General features: G+C 41.5%; 1 protein-coding gene across 3 annotated transcripts in view; it reads right to left on the reverse strand.

The window, feature by feature from the left end:
* Nucleotides 1-17,369, reverse strand: part of peak1 (pseudopodium-enriched atypical kinase 1) — a 100,690-nt gene that overhangs the window by 11,046 nt on the left and 72,275 nt on the right. For all 3 annotated transcript variants that reach the window (XM_015040186.1, XM_015040184.1, XM_015040185.1), the window contains 2 exons: nucleotides 6,893-10,325; nucleotides 1,842-2,083 (listed from right to left, as the gene is read on the reverse strand). In XM_015040186.1, coding sequence (XP_014895672.1) covers nucleotides 1,842-2,083; nucleotides 6,893-10,218 — 3,568 coding nt within the window. In that variant the 5' untranslated portion in view covers nucleotides 10,219-10,325. The remainder of the gene's footprint in view (nucleotides 1-1,841; nucleotides 2,084-6,892; nucleotides 10,326-17,369) is intronic.

The following is a 17,369-nucleotide window of genomic DNA, read 5'->3' on the forward strand; positions in this document are numbered from 1 at the left end:
AAATATTGATGCGATTTGTCAGCACAGGGGCATTGCATACCGTCTGTACTAAGACTAACGTTTTAGTTTAGACTGCAGTTTTTCTCATCCTTCTTCCCTCTGGCGAGGAAAGAAGGATGATGGTGAAAATGGAGGCTTTGCTGGAGAGACAAGCACTGAGGACCAGCTGTGAGAGCTGAGCTCATAGGTCTGTGTGCCTGGTGACAGACGACAAAGTCAGGAAAAAATGTAAGATCAATAAACAGACCGTGACATTATTATAACAACCTGACTCTTATTTATCGCTGATGATCTTTCGACATTGAAATCTGGGCATTCCAGTCTGTTCTGCTCCTCTGCTAAAACCGAATCCATGTGTCTGTGCACTGATGGTCAGCTGGCTGAAAGAAGGCCTCCACACTTTTCTACAAAACAGACAATTCCAACTGATCTGGAAAAATAATTTCCACTTATGGAAAAAAAAAAACTAAATTAAGAGGAAACTGAAATTACATATGACTCATGTTAAGGTTCTGCTAAAGTTGGAAATATACTGAATGAATGCTGACTGACTATTTGATCTGAAAAATCCAATAATCAACCAGCACTTATCAGATTGCTACTTAAAAAAAGATGTTTATTCTGTGTCCAGGCAACAGCAGTAAAATAAAAATAAATAAATGTCAGCTGACACTATCATAGATGTGGTAATCAGCTTGTTGTTGTTTCAGCAGCAGCAGGAACAAGTGTTGCTTCTAACACCGGATCGTTATGAGAAGCTGCAGCTTCAACTTCAGCACCAGTTGGGATGAATATAAAGCAGGTCAATATCCTGCATTAATGAGCCTCTCAGCTTTTTTTATCCTCTCTCTTTTTTTTTACTCTTTCCCTTGCAAGCAGGCCACCTGATGGCTTTTCATCACATCCGTTTTTATAACCCTGGGCTTTAATATCCGTATCCGACCAGAGGATTAGGATCACAGCACAAAGACGTCACTGTAATTACTGTCAGATTAAACCTGAGCACAGCAATAATGCAAGCAGCAACCCTGCGGTCAGTCGTACAGTACATTATGCATGGTCCGAGCCAGGTGGAGCGTGACTGAGCATGGGTACAGATAATGTGCTGCAAATCATATTTACAAAGGTGATAATGGTCAAAACTGAATCTTTTTTTTACGTGCTCATTACTGTAAAATATAGCTGAAGGTTTCAATTATCACTCTGATTATGCAAGAACCAGATGTTCATGAACTGGAGCTCCCAGGTGATTTAGGAAGGAATAACTTCCAAGAAGAATAGTGCTGAAGCTGGAGAAAAGTAAAATTAAAGACACAAAAACTGATATCGTCACCTACAGGGTTTCTGCAGGTTTCATCAACTCAAATTTTAGACTTATTAAGACGATTACAAACGGGATTTTAGACCAGTCTCCTCGGAAATGTATAAATTTTATCCAGCCAACTGGAGATAAATTTGCACTCATCCATGATAGATGCAAAAAGCCAACTAGCTAGCTACAACGTGGATGTTAGCAACGAGTAGCTCGGGAGCCTCAACCGTCTCGAGATGTCAAGATGTCTGAGTGCGACTCAAACTTCTGCCTGACAGAAAAGTCCAGTGAAAAACAAAAACACAGGCTATTACATTAAATAAAATAAATAGTTTTGCCATGACAAAATTTAAGACCTGTGATTATTATACTAAAGTCCAACTTACATATTAAACTGAATTGAAGACAATTTAAGGCTTTAATTTTACTTATATAAATTTTATACTTATTAAGAAATGCTAAAGATGAGCCACAGAGGATAAGACAGTATTTTTGTTGGTTAAATCCCCCCCTTATGAGCCATTCTTACCTAGGTTGCTGTAGGTGGCGCTGCACCAGCTGGGCGAAGGAGAGTGGGAGTGATGAGAGTGATTCCCATCGTCCTCCGGCTCTCCGAGGCTGGCGCTGCCCTCGCTGGCGGTGACAGTCGGGGCGGCCTGGTTGGCGTGGCCCTCGTGGGCGTCCCCGAACACCAGCCCCAGATTCACTCTGGCAGGCAGAGGGATGACCCTCGGCAGCTCCCGCTCCCTGGCATGGCTGGCCGGCACCTGGCTGCACATGACAGAGAGGGAGGGACTGCTATTGATGTAGCAACGTGCCAAACTTCAGCTTCATTGAACCCGAAATTGCATGCCTCTGATCTAATTTTTGTTGTTGTTTTCTTTAATAGTTAGTTTACTTTTGACAAGGATTCTGTCCTCAAATAATAATAAATGCTGCTATTTAGAAAAACAAAACAAAAGAGCAAAGACAGCTGCTGTTGAATTATAATCAAGCTCCTTTCTCTCGTTATTCAACAAGTTACCCTAGTTAGTTTTTTTTTTTTTTTAACTCTTAAATCAGTGTTTCACCTCTCTACATCTACCTCAGCACGCTGTGGACTGGAGTGATGAAAGCTTCTGAAATGTGAAGTGGTTTTCTAGGCAATGACACACATGAAGGCAGGAACAAGATGCATTGATGAGGGAAAGTAGGTCACTGTGGAGTGTGGTGATGCCGTGTAGGAAAAGCAAGAACAGGTACTTAACTTTGATCAGAAATGTTTGGGAAGAAGTGGAAAACTTTTTGAAACTTCTACAACAGCAGGAAGCAGATGTAAACGAAGTGGAACAGAAGATTGATCAATTAATGAAAGCTGATCTGACGTAGTTAGTGGAGATGTGGGTCATGTTTCAGGCTGACGGGACACTTCCAGCCACTCAGTGACTTCCCTAAGGCTGCTTATAATTCTTAACTAGGATTCAGTATTTGCTAATTCATCTGTTGGCAGATTTCTCCAGCTAGTCAAGCATTTTTTTCATAGAGTATATCTAAAACATTTGAAAGAAAATGCAGCTTGAGAAGCTAAAACACCTCCCTGCAATGCTACTGAAAGGCAAAGCTCTTGGCTGCCAATAGCTTACATTTATTTTCCTTAAATAGCTGCCATTTAGAAGCCCAAGTATTTGGTCTAATTGATATGTTCAAGACTTCTTCTTTAACGTATTGATGTGGAAAACTGCTCTGTTTTCTAAACAGGAGCTATGTTCGACCATTTTTAGCCAGCAGGAACTTAAAAACAGAACAAGTGTGTCGTCTTCCCAGCCATGGTGTCGTCACATCATAAGTACAGTAACAGATACGGTAACTATTCTGTAACCATTTCTACTTTATATCATTCTAGCTTTCCTGAATCCGACTTGAGTTTTTTGAAAGTAAAGACAAAAACATGGTCGGAAGTGTAAAAATCTTCCAAAAAGTTCATCCCCCCCAACCCACTGGCTTATGGGAAGGGCACATTAATAATTACATCCTAAACCATGTGTCACTTCCTGTATCATTTTTCATCAGAGGTACCGTAGTACATTTGATGCAGAATGACACTAATGCGACTCATGGAATGAAGACAGGTAAAAGTTCCCAAAAGTACTCACATCAAGACACAAACCCAGCTCCGTTCAGCTTTATCTACATTAACACATAGCACTTCCAGTCAGCCAGTAAAACTGTCTTAGTTTTTCTAGATTTACCATTAAAAGCCTCTCATTTTGACACATGCATGTCAGAAAAGAAAAGAAAAACCTGTTGCAACAGTTCAGCTTCTGACTGCCCTATTCTGCCTTTATCCTCAGCAGACACTGAGTCTGACAAAAACACCTCTCATCTGGCATGTTTCAGATGTGTTCCTGCAGGCCATGAAACGACCAGAGTCTCTGAAAGACAGCCGATCAACGCAAAGCGACACTTTGGCTCTTTGCAGGATCCTACCGTTGAAAAGGGGAGTGATCACGAAACGGTGAGTGAGATTGTTGAAGAAACAAAATAAAGCAAAATAAAGCTGTAAATTACTGGCATTTGTTGTGCTGCTGTCAATAAATATGTTCAATTTCCCCTTAGATTCTTCCTTTTTCTTTTGGAAGCAAACAACAAAACCGGGTTCTGCACTGAGCTGAAATATTAATGATTTACAAAAAGCCATAAACCCGCCTGATAGGTGAGGTTTCCATACGTTCATTCTGTTCGACACAAAACATTCAGAGTGGATACACATCTCCACAGGCCCTTGACACAATGAATACCTTCATGGCTGCTACACACTTCAATGTCAGGACCTGACTTGTCTAGACAGCACGAAGCAGCCTCGGAGCGCTTCTCTCCTTCTCAGAACTCTGGTGCCAATGTCCACAAATGTAAAAATAAAATAAGACAAAGGAAACTTTCCTTCTTCCCAGCTATGTCAACACTGCCACACATGGCCAAGTTGCCTTCAAAGGTGTGTAAAAAGATAAGGATGACAAGTTCTTACCCACTGTACTGGCTCACACAGCTTCCCATAGGAAAACTCGGAATGACAAGGCAGGAGAAATCACATTCTATGTCAAACACGAAGGAAGAAGACACTTTTCCTACAAGTCTTCTTTTCTCGTCTTCTTCTTAGTCTCTCCGTCTTTGAATGCTCTTACCTGTCTAAGGTAAAGTGTGTTGGCCAGCCCTGAAGAGCACGCCCACCGTTCGCCAATAAAACGTGATTAGAAGGGAAAAAAAAAAAATCTCCTGAGTTAACTCTTTGTTTCCCAACCAAAACAATGTGACCGGTCTGTTTTTACTTTTAGAAAGCCACAAAATGAGCCACTTTCTTCTCTGATAGAGAAGTTCAGTTTCGTGTTGGGAAGTAAAATGTAACTATTAGAGTGATAATTTAAAAAGGGATGCAACAATATAAAATCACAAAACTAGGACTTTATCAGTCAAGTACTGAATTACAGAAACTAAGGATAGGACAAAACATGAATGTGATTGTTCATGAATACTTAACATTCCTTGAGGGAAGGTCAAGGACAGCGGTTTAGTAACAACCCTAATTCAATACTGATTAAGTGATACTAAACTCAAAATGTCTCTGTTGATTTAGGCTTTTCTTCTACAATCGATGTCCGAGTATTTGAAGAACCTCACACCAACCACAGGTTATTTTCATGCACACTGCTTGGCAAAAGTAAAGTAACAAATCTGGGTTTTCTCTGACTATGTAATGATTTACTAAAAGCAATAAATCTACCCGAGAGGTCACTAAATGACTGAAGAATAAAACGGTTTGGCTGAGATAGCTTTAGCTTTTGGAGGCTAGTCTTCGTTAGCTCTGGCATAGTCAAGAAGTGTAGACTGCCTCATCCAGGACATCATTGGTGAGTGAGTAAAGAGTAATACTGATGATATTTAGTGTGTTACTTTACCTCACCTCAATGTTTTCATGCATACATGGCATTACTGTCATTCATTTTAATGAAATATCAGACTAGAAGACAGTATATGAAAGTGCTATCAGTGGACCTCGCCTATTTAAATCACCTACTCGTGGATTTTTCTGTGGAATGTAACTCCAGATTATTTGTTGAAAATGCATCTTTTTTTGTAGAGGATGAGTAAACTATTTGAAAGATAATGCAGTGTAGGAAGCTGAAATACCGATGCACAATATTATTTCACACACTATTGACTGGCGTTTGCAAAGCAGGCAATTCGCGCTGCTTTGGAAATGTAGCGTGATTGGCTGAACGCCCAAGAGGACGAATAACAAACAACGTGGATGTTAACTTCTGTGGCAGTGTCAAGACTGTTTCCCCTGTGCGAATTAATGCATACGAAGGTATATTTGGTGTTTGAACTATTAAAACAAGCTGTTATATACATTTTAAATGGAGTCACCAGATATTTTTGGATTTTACAGCATACCCGACTTCAGCAACAGTCAGATGATATGATATAAATAGCATAACGAAGACGAATTTGATCTTTGTATCTTCATTACGACATAAAAAAAGAAGTCATGAGCTACCTACCTGTGAGGTAGATTTATGGCTTTTTCTTTGGCAAAGTTGTGACTGGTTATGAAGAAATTAATATACTGAAAATCCCATAGAAAAGAAAAGACGACAACAGCTGCAGCTAGTTGAAGAGGAAAAAACAGAAAAGTCTGAAACCCGACAGAATGAGGCCGAGCTTTTGACAGGATTGAGGAGTGAAATATTTCCTGGCCTTGGGCTCAAAGCAAAGTGAGTACTAGGACAGCAAAATTAGACAAAACAAAGAAAAGGATGCAGAGCAGCTTGAACACAACCCTGACAGTTTGCAACATGTCAGGGAGGCAAACGTAAAAAAAGAGAGAGAAAAACAGGGCAAAGTTCAGGCTGGATTTAAAAAGGAGAGATCAGGTCAAATGAGCAAGTTCTGAAGAAGGACTGAAGATAATTTTGACATATGAAAATATGAACTGCAAGTTAATTAGATGAGGAAATGAAAGTTTTCTTGAACGATATGTCAAGATTTGTCAGATTACACGCAACACAGCCATGGTGCTTGATCACATCAGATATATCATCAAATATTAATTCCAATTCTAGAAAAGTTAAACTTTAAAGCAATCATCAGTGTTTGAATGTGTGCATAAAGGGGCGAATAACTGACTTGCAGCTGTAATTGCAGGAAAAAGCCGCATCTACAAATCATTGACTCAGAGAAGGCTGAATACAGACTTTACAATTATGTAAAAGTTTGTAGTTGTAACTTGACAAAATGTGAAAATGTTGAAATGCTGTGAAATTTTTTCAAGGTACTGTAGATGTGTGTTGGTCGTTCTTTCTGATAGTAAATATTTAAAAAGCAGGACATAAGACGTGCTATGTTTGGAGCAGCAGTCAAAAAAACTATTTTCAGGTGATGAATATAAAAAGTAAATTAAGAACAGTCACAAAGCAAGAAACTTTCAAATCAAATAAACAATATGAGGGACCAAATTCAGTAGGAGAGTTTACAGCTAGTAACAGAATCTATACTGTAGCGATGCTTTGATGAGGGATTAAGAGATAAAACAGCAGTTATTACCTGAGGTCTTTGCTGCTGGCGTCTCCTCCAGCGGTTTCTGACGGTGCCGTTTGCCCTGGGCTCAGAGGTTCAGAGTCCCTGCTCTCTTCTGCCAGAAGATCAGTCTCTCTGCACTCTTCTATGCGCAGCTCTCCATCTCCATCCCCGGGGCTGCTGCCAGTGTCTGGTTTGTATGTGAAGATGATGGTAGGTTTCTGGGTGGGATCTTCCGTTTTGGCCTCTGAGAACCAGTGCTGGTTTTGGGCAGGTGGCGGTGGAAGAACGTGAATCACAGTTCCATCCAGTCCGACCAGTTTGCCTTTCTCTTTCTCTTTCTCCGCCTTGTCTCTCTGATCATCCTCGTCTTTCCGCCGCCGGAAAAAGCTCTTGAAGGAGATCCACCTTTTGGGTTTTGAACTCTCGGCTGAAGCCCGCCTCCCCTCCCCGCCGGGGCTCGATTCACCTTCACCGGGTCGCGCTGAGGAGCTGGAGGCAGAGCTCTTTGTCCAGTTGCCAAAATGTCTCTGAAGTATGTTAGAAGCATGATAAGGGGAGGATGTGGACCTCGGGGGCGGGTAGGGGGCACTGGGCTCAGATCGGGGACTGGCGAGTGGGACAGCAGCAGAGGCACTCTGGGATTTTGACAAAACCTTTGAGGGGTTTTCCTTTTTTGGCTTGGAAAGACAGCCGTCAGTGGTGGAAAACAGAGACTTGGGTCGTGAAAGGGTCTCCTTCATGGCGTCAGGAGGGAGGGCGTACAACTCCTCAGAGCTGAAGGTTTTGGTTTGTGCCGAGGGAGACTCTGGAGGCGACTGAGGAGGCTGGATAGACGCTACAATCTGTGACAGAACTGCGCTGGCCTCCTCTCTGTGACTTACACCTGTCCCAGAAGGAGAAGTTACGCCTTTATCATCATCATCTCCACTTATCCTATAAGAGTGTGTAACAGCGTTAGCAGCAGGGCTGGTTTTAACTAGATTTGCAGTAATGGCAAGACTAGCAGAAGAAATTGTTGTAGTGGGAGAAAGGGCCCCAGATGCGGAGCTCATTACAGTGCTCGTTACAGTGCTTGAATCTGTAGTGGTTCTAACTTGCAAACTTGGCACTGATTCAAGTGTAAATTTTGTCTCCTCAAATGAAGTCTGCTCTGTTGTGCCTCTCCCAGACAGAGTTTTCTCTGTGGACGAGGACTGAACACTCTCGGAGGAACCTATCTCTTCATAGGTATGGCTAGTAACCCTACCACCACCCGTTTTTGTTTGTGACTGCTCCCCATGAAGACCCAAGAAACTCTTGTACACCGCAAGATTGTCATACGCACTAGGGTTGATAACGATTGGTACCTTGACTGCATTCTTAGAGCTACGGGCATAGGCTGGCTCATCTCGGATGATGATAGGAAAAGGAGGCATGCCAGCGTTATTGAAGCTGTTAAACTTGATCTCTGATAAATTTGGAGATTTTACGGGTACAGTTCGAGAGGACAACAGGCCTGCGATGGGAGACGTGGGAGCCGACTTGTGACTGGAAAACTGAGGAGTGACAGACTGGCCAGAATTACTCCCCGGATCCACTCTAGGTATCTTCTGCCGAGGACTTGTGCTTGACGTCCATACTTCTTGGTATCGTATTTGGCCAGTTTTCTTTTGTGACAGAGCGATGGATGAAGGTGATACTGACCTCAAAGGAGAAGATGGGGAAAGAGGAGATACTGGCGAGAGGGGCTGGACTAAAGGAGTGCTACAAAATGATGTGGGACTAGAGGATTTTGGCAGGTTTTTGGGTCGTGGCGACGAATCCTGTTTCTGTTCATCTTTACTGGTCATCGATGCTGAGACATCTACCACAGTGTAAGGTTTACAAATGAGGGATTTTTCTAAATTAACTACACGGTATGGTTTAGCCTGCTCCTCTGTAGGGCTAAAACTTATCGTAACTGGCTGTCCAGGAAGTGCTTGAGGCATTGGCATTCCTTCCCTGCCATCCTGGTCCTCTAATCTAATTGCCAGCACTGCTTTGTGGGTCTCAGCCACCTTGGGTGGACTTAGAGCCCTTTTGGGAGCCTCTTTTGTTGGGGGGGTTGTACACGGTGCAAGTGCCTTGGAAGATATAGGCGAAAGCAAGCCATTTTTAAACACACTGCTTCCACTACTGGAAATCGTTTGAGAGTCTTCTTGTAGTGATGACGATGATTCTGGAGAGGTTGTAGACTCTGAATTTGAGAGGAAAGCACTGCTTTGCGTCTCACGAGGTCCGTAGGGAAGAAGGCTTCCATTAGAGGGGTATCCGTTCAAGATCTCATCGTAGCTATCATCATAGTCCACTGCACAGATCCTCTGTAATGAGCGGTTTCGAAGGGGCACCGTATTCCATTTTTTCCCCACTGCAAAGGGCACTGGAGACAAGGTGGCGGCACGAAAATTAGCAAATCTCGGCTGGCCTCGCATACGGATTTCCATGGCTAGTAATTCTTCGTCGCTTTCATCCCAGCTCTCATGCTCCTCATCATCCTTCTCAGTTTCACCCTCCTCGTCTTCCTCTTCATCCTCCTCATCATCATCTTCATCGTCACAGGAAAACTCTGGGTAGCAGAAGCGTCCACCCTCTGAGCTTATGATCTTGGTGCAATCACTAAGCGATACCCGCTTCTGAGCGCCACCTTCGCTGCTGCCGCTTCCTATAGCCAGACAGCTGGCGGCTGGAAGGCCTCTCTCTAGGGACCTACGATATGAGCTACTGATTCGCCCCCAAAATAGGTCTTTGGAGCCAGAAAGGAGTGTGGGGCTAGAACCTGGACCCAACCCAGCGATCTCTTTAAGGACATCCGTCAGTCCGCTGTTATTATTTCCGCTGGGTGTCCTTGGACTGAGTTGTCCATAACCTTCAATTTCCTCACCGTCATCCTCTCCTTCATTGTTATTGTTAGGCCCACCAGGCCTTTTACTGTTCAGTCCATTGCGGTTCCAGGCAGTAAAAGCCAATATTTTACCTTGATCTATTACATTTGTTTGCTGCGGCAAGTTGCCATCTGAATCCAGTCCTGCAGATAAGCTGGGCAGCATCATAGTGGGCTTCACAGCAATGGTTGGCTTCTTGGCCACAGGAGGGCGGATGTGTCCTGAACGTGCAGGTCCGCCTCCTGCCCGCTGAGAGTTGGCGGTAAGGTTGGGGTTAGCTCTGGTCCCAGCAGGAAGTGGATTTTGTTGTTGGTTTGATGGCGGTCTCTGCTCAGAGGGGGGTTTCCCCCCACTGCTCTGAGTCAAGCAGTGCAGACTTTTTGGTTTGAAGCAGTTCTTGCACTCGCCTGGCTTCCACACATGCTCGGTGAAGGTGCTGCAAGCTGACATGGCAGCTGGTCCAGTGGGCAGCCTGCTAGGTCAGTGCACAGGAAATCCCTCCATGAAGCCACAGCACACAGGAAAGGTCTGGAGAACAACAATGAGGAAAACTGCACCTGAAACACAGAAGAGGAAAGAATACAAGCTTTTAGAAATAATTTGTTTCTGAATCATGACTTTAATTCCTGCAGAGAGACAAAAAAACTTACTTTAACATACAGATAATAAATGTATGCCTTATGACCGAAACACCTACAAACAAAATGTTGTTATGCCACACAATCACAAGAACAAGATAGGAAATAAAGGCCTGTAGAGATATAGAAGTAAAGCATTGTGGGAAAGCAGTGTCACGATTCCTCCAGAAGGTGGCAAACTTTCACCTCATATAGCTACTGCCATTTAAAGTGCAGTGTTGTGTCTCCCAACCCACCAAATGGCCCATAAGTGTAAAAATCACAAATGATGAAGGACAGAAGATTGGAGATGTTAGGATTATGAGACAAAGGGCTTCAACTTTGTCATCAAATCAAAAGCTCAAAGTCAGGAATCATACTAAACACAGCAGTTTGACAAAAATAAAATAGAAATAAAAGCAGAAATCACAACTAACTTAATGAAACAGAAACAAAGATTTTTATGTCAGAATTTGACTATTAATTTGACATTGTGATAATTCCACAGCTTTTAGGCATCAACACTAACTTGCTGGTATTTAAACCAGAGGTGGGATAGAGTTTGGACAGGTGGCGAGTCCATCACAAGCAACACAGAGATGCACAAGAGTAACAACATTGTACACACGCACATTTATGCCAAAGGACAATTCAATAACACCAATTAACCCACAACCTTCTTGCTGGACGGCAACAGAGCTAACCGCTGCTGTACTGAGCATCAACTCAGGAACCATACAGCTGATACTTAAAGTCAACCTCAGCTGGTGGTGTACAAAACAAAACTAAGAAAAACATTGTTGAAATACAAATTGATGCAAACAGCACATTGTCAGAGTTGTTTAGCAGTTGTTTCGATTTTTGAAAATAAAATTAAATCTGAAAACTCAAACGTTTTTCTGTACTTATCAAGACTTGGAAAATGATTGAAACTCATTTCAGGCTTTGCAGGAACCTTGCAAAAAGTAGTGAGGTCATCACATAAGCAGTTAAAGGTACGCTGTTTATATAACAAATTGTTTTTTCAAAATCTATACATCAGCTTCTGACACCGGCTTAATTATGAAGAAATTAGCAACCTACGTTAAAGGGATAGTTCAAGTTTTGCTTTGTTTTATTTTGTGGGATTTGGTTATGGCCTGACCTTTTAAATGTTATTTTTCATCAAATCCTAATGAAACTGTGACTCATTGCTAAGAGATGTGTGAACCAGTCGTGGAGTCATGTATGTCAGATCCTGTGTAGATGAACTTCAACATGAGAACACCCCACCCAGCGCCAGACACAATACAGCAGGAACTCCTGAACAAAACTTTGCTGACTGACTGGTAAAGGGTGGGAGAGGATTCATCCTGTTGCAGCACACGTTGTGCATCCTCCCAGGAAAACGCAGGCCATCACTCCAACAAAATCACAGGAGAGACACATCAAGCAACTGACAATGTCTTTCCAAAAGCATAAGAAAAATTTTCTGATTCAGACTGGAGAAACTCTTGTAATAATAACCCAAAGCACAAAAACCCTACTGAGGGATATGGCAACTCTTTTTATCACCTTCAAATTCCTTGCTATTTTCCCCCATCTGTTCAGAGTAAATTCAACACTGCAACCACAAGGAAGCAAAATCTGCTTGTAATCTCATTTCTTACTGTGCTTAAGATGAATATCAGTGCCACACGCTAACTGGGAAGCCAGGAGATAATGCAATCTGGTGTGACATGTAGGTGTTGGGTGCTTATCGCAACGGAGGCGAAATTTACACGACACAACAAATCAAAGTAGAAGTCTCTATGAAATAAGCAATATTTCTTTCTGTATAATTATTTTTGCTTCAGTATGAGAGCATTTCTTTCAGAGCTAATGTTTTTGCAGGATGGCCATCAGCCAAATTGTGACCTATTTTTGGCTTATTATGCAATGTAGATTATGTAAGGCAATGGAAATGTGATGAATTGGAACTAATTTGTTTCTAAAGCAGTTTTAAATCATAACTGTAGTATACAATCTTTGGCCTTTTTGTTAGCTACAACATGGGCTGGTTACCGGTATCAAGGTATACTGAGATATGAAAAAGTCAGGATTTCAAAGCCATGAGATAAAGTCCACCGGTCATGTGTAGCTGCAGTATCGTGATCCCTGACCTCCGCGGACCTCTGCAGAGCAACTACTCTGCAAGTCTTCTTCAGAAGGTTTTAAGACAATTGTCTTAAAGGTTTTGTCTTAAAACCTTCATTGATTATGAAGACAAGTTCATAATCAATAAACAAAAAATTTCTGTGAGCAATTTGGCGACAATACTGTGACTACTATAAGGCATTAGGCTGAGAGACTTATCACGATATAACCATTTCATTTTAGTTGATAGCTAATTATTGAATTTTTTTTTTTTTGCTTTAAATATCTGAAATACTCCCAAAATGCTGAAAGTTTTAGCTACAGTTTTAAATCCACACCATTGTTTTTTATCTTTATGTTGCTGAGGCACAGTGGCAAAACCTGAAACTGCTGCAGCACAAATTACTCATGAAGTTGTTGCTAAGCAACCAAAGAGTGAACAAGATAGTTGATGCCACTCACCTTGCTCAGGTGGCCATGAGAGGTTAAACAGCTAAAGCAGTTCTTCTGCCTACATCTCCCAGAATGTTGTGCGGTTCTGGATCGGAGTTCAGTGGATATTCTCTTAGATCCATTATGCATTAATGTGTCTATCCTGTTATATGTTGATATGTATTTATTACTTAGCCCTAGCCTAACGTGAAGTAAATATGGACAAGTTGTTTTTTGAACTCTTTATTTTGTAAGGAATATATCTTGTCAATTTTTCAGTTTCATATCTGTTGTAAAACCAACAGCAATTGCCTAGTGGTAAATACGTTTTGAGGATGTTTTGCTAAAAGTTTTTTGTTAATCTCCATTCCAAGCGACATCAAGGTTGGACATGTGATATGTGGACAGACGAAGACATGTCATGAATTTGAAGACAACTGTCATCACTGCAATGCATCACATGAACAGATACATGGTTTCATCTTAAATATCCACACAAATCCGGAGAGTTCACTGGAGCCAAGTGTGGCTTTCTCTCAGATTGAAGAAATGTATAAACAAAAAACTAGCCACAGAGATGATGAACCCAACACTAACCTTCCATTACTAAACCCCTCACCCCAAAAAACGAAGACAGTAAAACAAAATGGGTCGTTCAGTGAGCCTTTTATTGTTTCGGTCTCATTGTCGGTGACTGCCTTGAATGCTGCAGAGTGAGCTGTTCATGTGGGATTCAACGTAGGAAAACACTCTGTGGCCATCTGCTCCAGATCTGATTGCAGCAAACAGTGTCTGGTTTTGCTGCAGAGGAGATAACACACAACACCTGCTGCTCTGTGCCTCCCCCCCCCCTAGAACATAGGCTTCATGGGCCCACCATGTGAGCCCCAGATTTGTACTGCTTCTGAAAGCAACTGGTGAGTTAAAACTTTATTTGCAGAAAGCTAGAAGGATCATAAGACGTGGAGTCCAGAGTGGGACTTTTTGAATATGAAGAAATAGTGTGATATATGCAACAAACAGACACCTGATGTTCAAAGAGGAGTTTGATATTGCGGTATTCATAAGTATTTATTGAGGAATCGCAATAACTTGTACATTTGAGGTCAACCAGATTTTCTAAGAACTTCCATGGCACTCTGTTTCTCTACAGTGGAAATATTACGACGCAGAGGTCCAGCCACTAGCCTGGTGAGGACCCACATATATCTAGTCACAAAGTACAAAGAGCAGCATTCTAAGGGAATGTAAAAAGTCTCTAGAAAATTGGAACATCAAAGTGCCATCTTGGCTTCACCAAGTCTTTGTAACATCTATTTGATGCCATTTACGAGCCAAAGGGTTGGTTGAGAGGCAAGGTATTTTTCTGTCCAACATAAGGTGTGGAGTTTGCTAAACTCTACTGGAACGTTCACTGCAAACACTCCAGGATGGTTTAGCGTAAAACAAAGAATGACTAATCGAAAAATTACCTCATACCATTAGGAACTAGGCTGGTAAAAACCGGCATCTTGTTCTATGCGTCACTTTGTACAGGCGGTGTGAACCTTCGGCTATTGAGAAACGATTACTTCCTGGAGGCGTGGCCTGTGTTTAAATTTTACCCAATAGCTTATATTTGGCCGTGACACATGAAATGTTCCAGTTTAATGCTATGAAGCTTACCAGAAATTACCTGCGCTACAAACAGCCATCCCCCATTGCAAAGAGAGAAGAACTGATCCAAACAAGGCGGCTGATAAGGTTAATTCAATAAGTGAAAGTGTGGCCGACATTGACTGAACGGCTTCGTTCACTTCCTCTGCTTCCATTGATAAAACTACAGGCAGACTACGATTCTAAAACAGCACAGAAAATCAATGTCATAGTTTACAACTTCTTCTGTTCGCTGATTTGTCTAATTCTACCAGAGAAATTCAAGTCAATGGGAGAAAGCTCAGATGGAGCACTGAAAAGAGATGATAATTTGTTACCGAGCCTGCGCTGTCAATCGGCAAACTGCCGATTCTAATCCAACTTTCTAATCCAATTTTAGAAAAGTTAGATTTTTCTAAATAATTTAGATATGATAAAAGATTAATTTATTTTAAAGATTCCTCTTTAATAGGTAACAAATCTGTCTACTACAATATGTATACCTTAAATGATCGACTTCATCAGTGTACCACAAATGCATTTATCAATTAATTAATCTACTCCAGTACTTACTTTTGTCACATCCATTTATAACACCGAGATGACTATCGAGTTATGTTTTGAATGATTGCACTAAAGGAAGCTCCTTAAAGCCACTATTTACATCCGGACACTAAGACCATCTTTTCATCTTTTCCATTCATCTTTTTTTTTTTTTTTACACTTGAGGCCTTTTCTCATCATTTCCCCCCATCAGTTATAGCTCAGTGAACTGACATGCCAGAAAAATGCTCATCTTAAAGGAGATAAAGCATCAGGAAGCTGTCTGAGAATGATTGCAAAGATGTCACTACGAGTTTAGCAACCCCTATGTTTTAGCCACAGTGGCGCACCACCCAAAGCTCGTTGACTCTGCACCAGTTTCCAGCGGGTCAAATTGATTCTGACTCAGAAAGAAGTGCCGTCTGCTCGGCTGGTGCAGTGGGGTAGAGAGAGAAGGGGATTGGAAAGCAGTGCTTGAGGCAGGAATGTGATTTCGGAGGACTAAATTGGAGGACACATTCTATCCAGCAGAGTCTAAATGATGTTTTCGAACACAACAAGTTGGTGGGTGCATCGACTGCCACACTGAAATGAGTACAATACCTCTGAAGACCCAACAGGCATGAGTTAAAATCAATAAAAAACACAGAGCAATACAGGAACTTTTCTGTATCCCTAAGAAGACACATATTTAGTAAATAGAGCCAACCAGAGGTGGGTAATGTACCAAAAGATTACAGTCATGTAAGAGTAGCAGTACTTCCAGGGTTTCCCCAGTGTATTTTAAGTCTGGTGGGCCACCAGGCTTTACTTGTGCCCCACCAGGCTAAGGATGGTTTGTTTGATTACTGTAGGTTGTTTTATACACTATTAACAGTGAGTGAAGATGGACTAAGGAGCCTCTTTGGTGAAATGGCTGGAAGGACAATGGGAACATAATTTGGTCAGTATGTGAACACATACGGACGCTGAGATCAGGTGTCTTTCTCATTCACAGGAACACCATAATAAACCAACAACTTCAGCGAATAAAGTGACAAGTTAAAAATTGACATTTATTTTAATTGTATTTTTTTCTGTTAATTGGTGTTTAGGTATTTTTAGTAATATCTTCCATTAACACATAATTATCTAGTCTTATTTTCAAATTTTCAGTCAATTTTAAATATTTTTTTTAACTCAAAAATGAAATAGGCTTTCCTAGCACCCGGCTTCCCTGAGAGAAAATGTAAGTAATTATTACCCAACTCTGGAGCCAACTGAGTGTAATTTAACCAGCGCAGAAATCCAGCTGTTTTCTGTCAAGGTCATCAGACGTTTGTTAAAGAACATTAGAGAACAAACGTCATAAAAACCAGAGAACACATTGAAGTTTGTGACTGTAAATGTACAATGTGGTTTCTGGTGTAAAGATGCTTGTACAAGGCGCCATAAAACATGAAAAAAGAGAAAAGTGGTTTTATAAAAAAACAAAACAAAAAAAAAACAATAACTGCAATGAAAACAGAGATAATGATGCTGAGAAATAAGTAAGCGATGCATCAAAACAGCAGAACCCTGTTGAAATTTCACATCAGGTTTTTACACAATCAGCCCTCCGCAGAGACGTAACGTCTTCCTCCTCAGAAATGAGCTCGGTATGGGAGCTGGTTTGGAACAAACAAGTTTATTGAGGGAGAGTAGGAGCTCTCCGAGCCTGCTTCATAATAGGAGAATAAGTGAAGCTGAAACCCACAGCCATGAGCAGATGGGTTATGGGATTTTCTACTGCTGTTTGGAAAGAGGGTTTCGATGATGAGGACAGCCGCTGCAACAGCGGCACACGCTGCGGTATGGTTAGTGATACTACTGATAACATGAAGGTCACTTTTTACCAGCTCTAACTGTAGAGTAGCATTGGCTGATTTGTTGACAAAAGAATATTGTTTACTATATTCCTTGTTTACTATAAGTTAGTGAAGACAGGCCAGTTTGTAGTTTGAGAAACACAAATAAAGGAAATATAGAAAACTGTGTTTTTTTGTTGATGAAATGAAGAATCAGTTTTTAATCTAAATACTTTGGTGCACTTAAAATAATCTAGGATCATTTTCTGTGTGTTAGGGTCACTTTGGGGTCACAATCTGTTCACATTGAGGTATAATTGCAGTCACATGGAGTGTAATTGCCATCATACTTCACCACGGAGTCCATCCATTTTCTTCCGCTTATCCGGGATCGGGTCGCGGGGGCAGCAGCTTCAGAAGGGAGGCCCAGACT

Source organism: Poecilia latipinna, unplaced genomic scaffold, assembly GCF_001443285.1.
Source record: "Poecilia latipinna isolate Pla-1442-1.1 unplaced genomic scaffold, P_latipinna-1.0 Scaffold499, whole genome shotgun sequence".
NCBI lineage: Eukaryota > Metazoa > Chordata > Actinopteri > Cyprinodontiformes > Poeciliidae > Poecilia > Poecilia latipinna.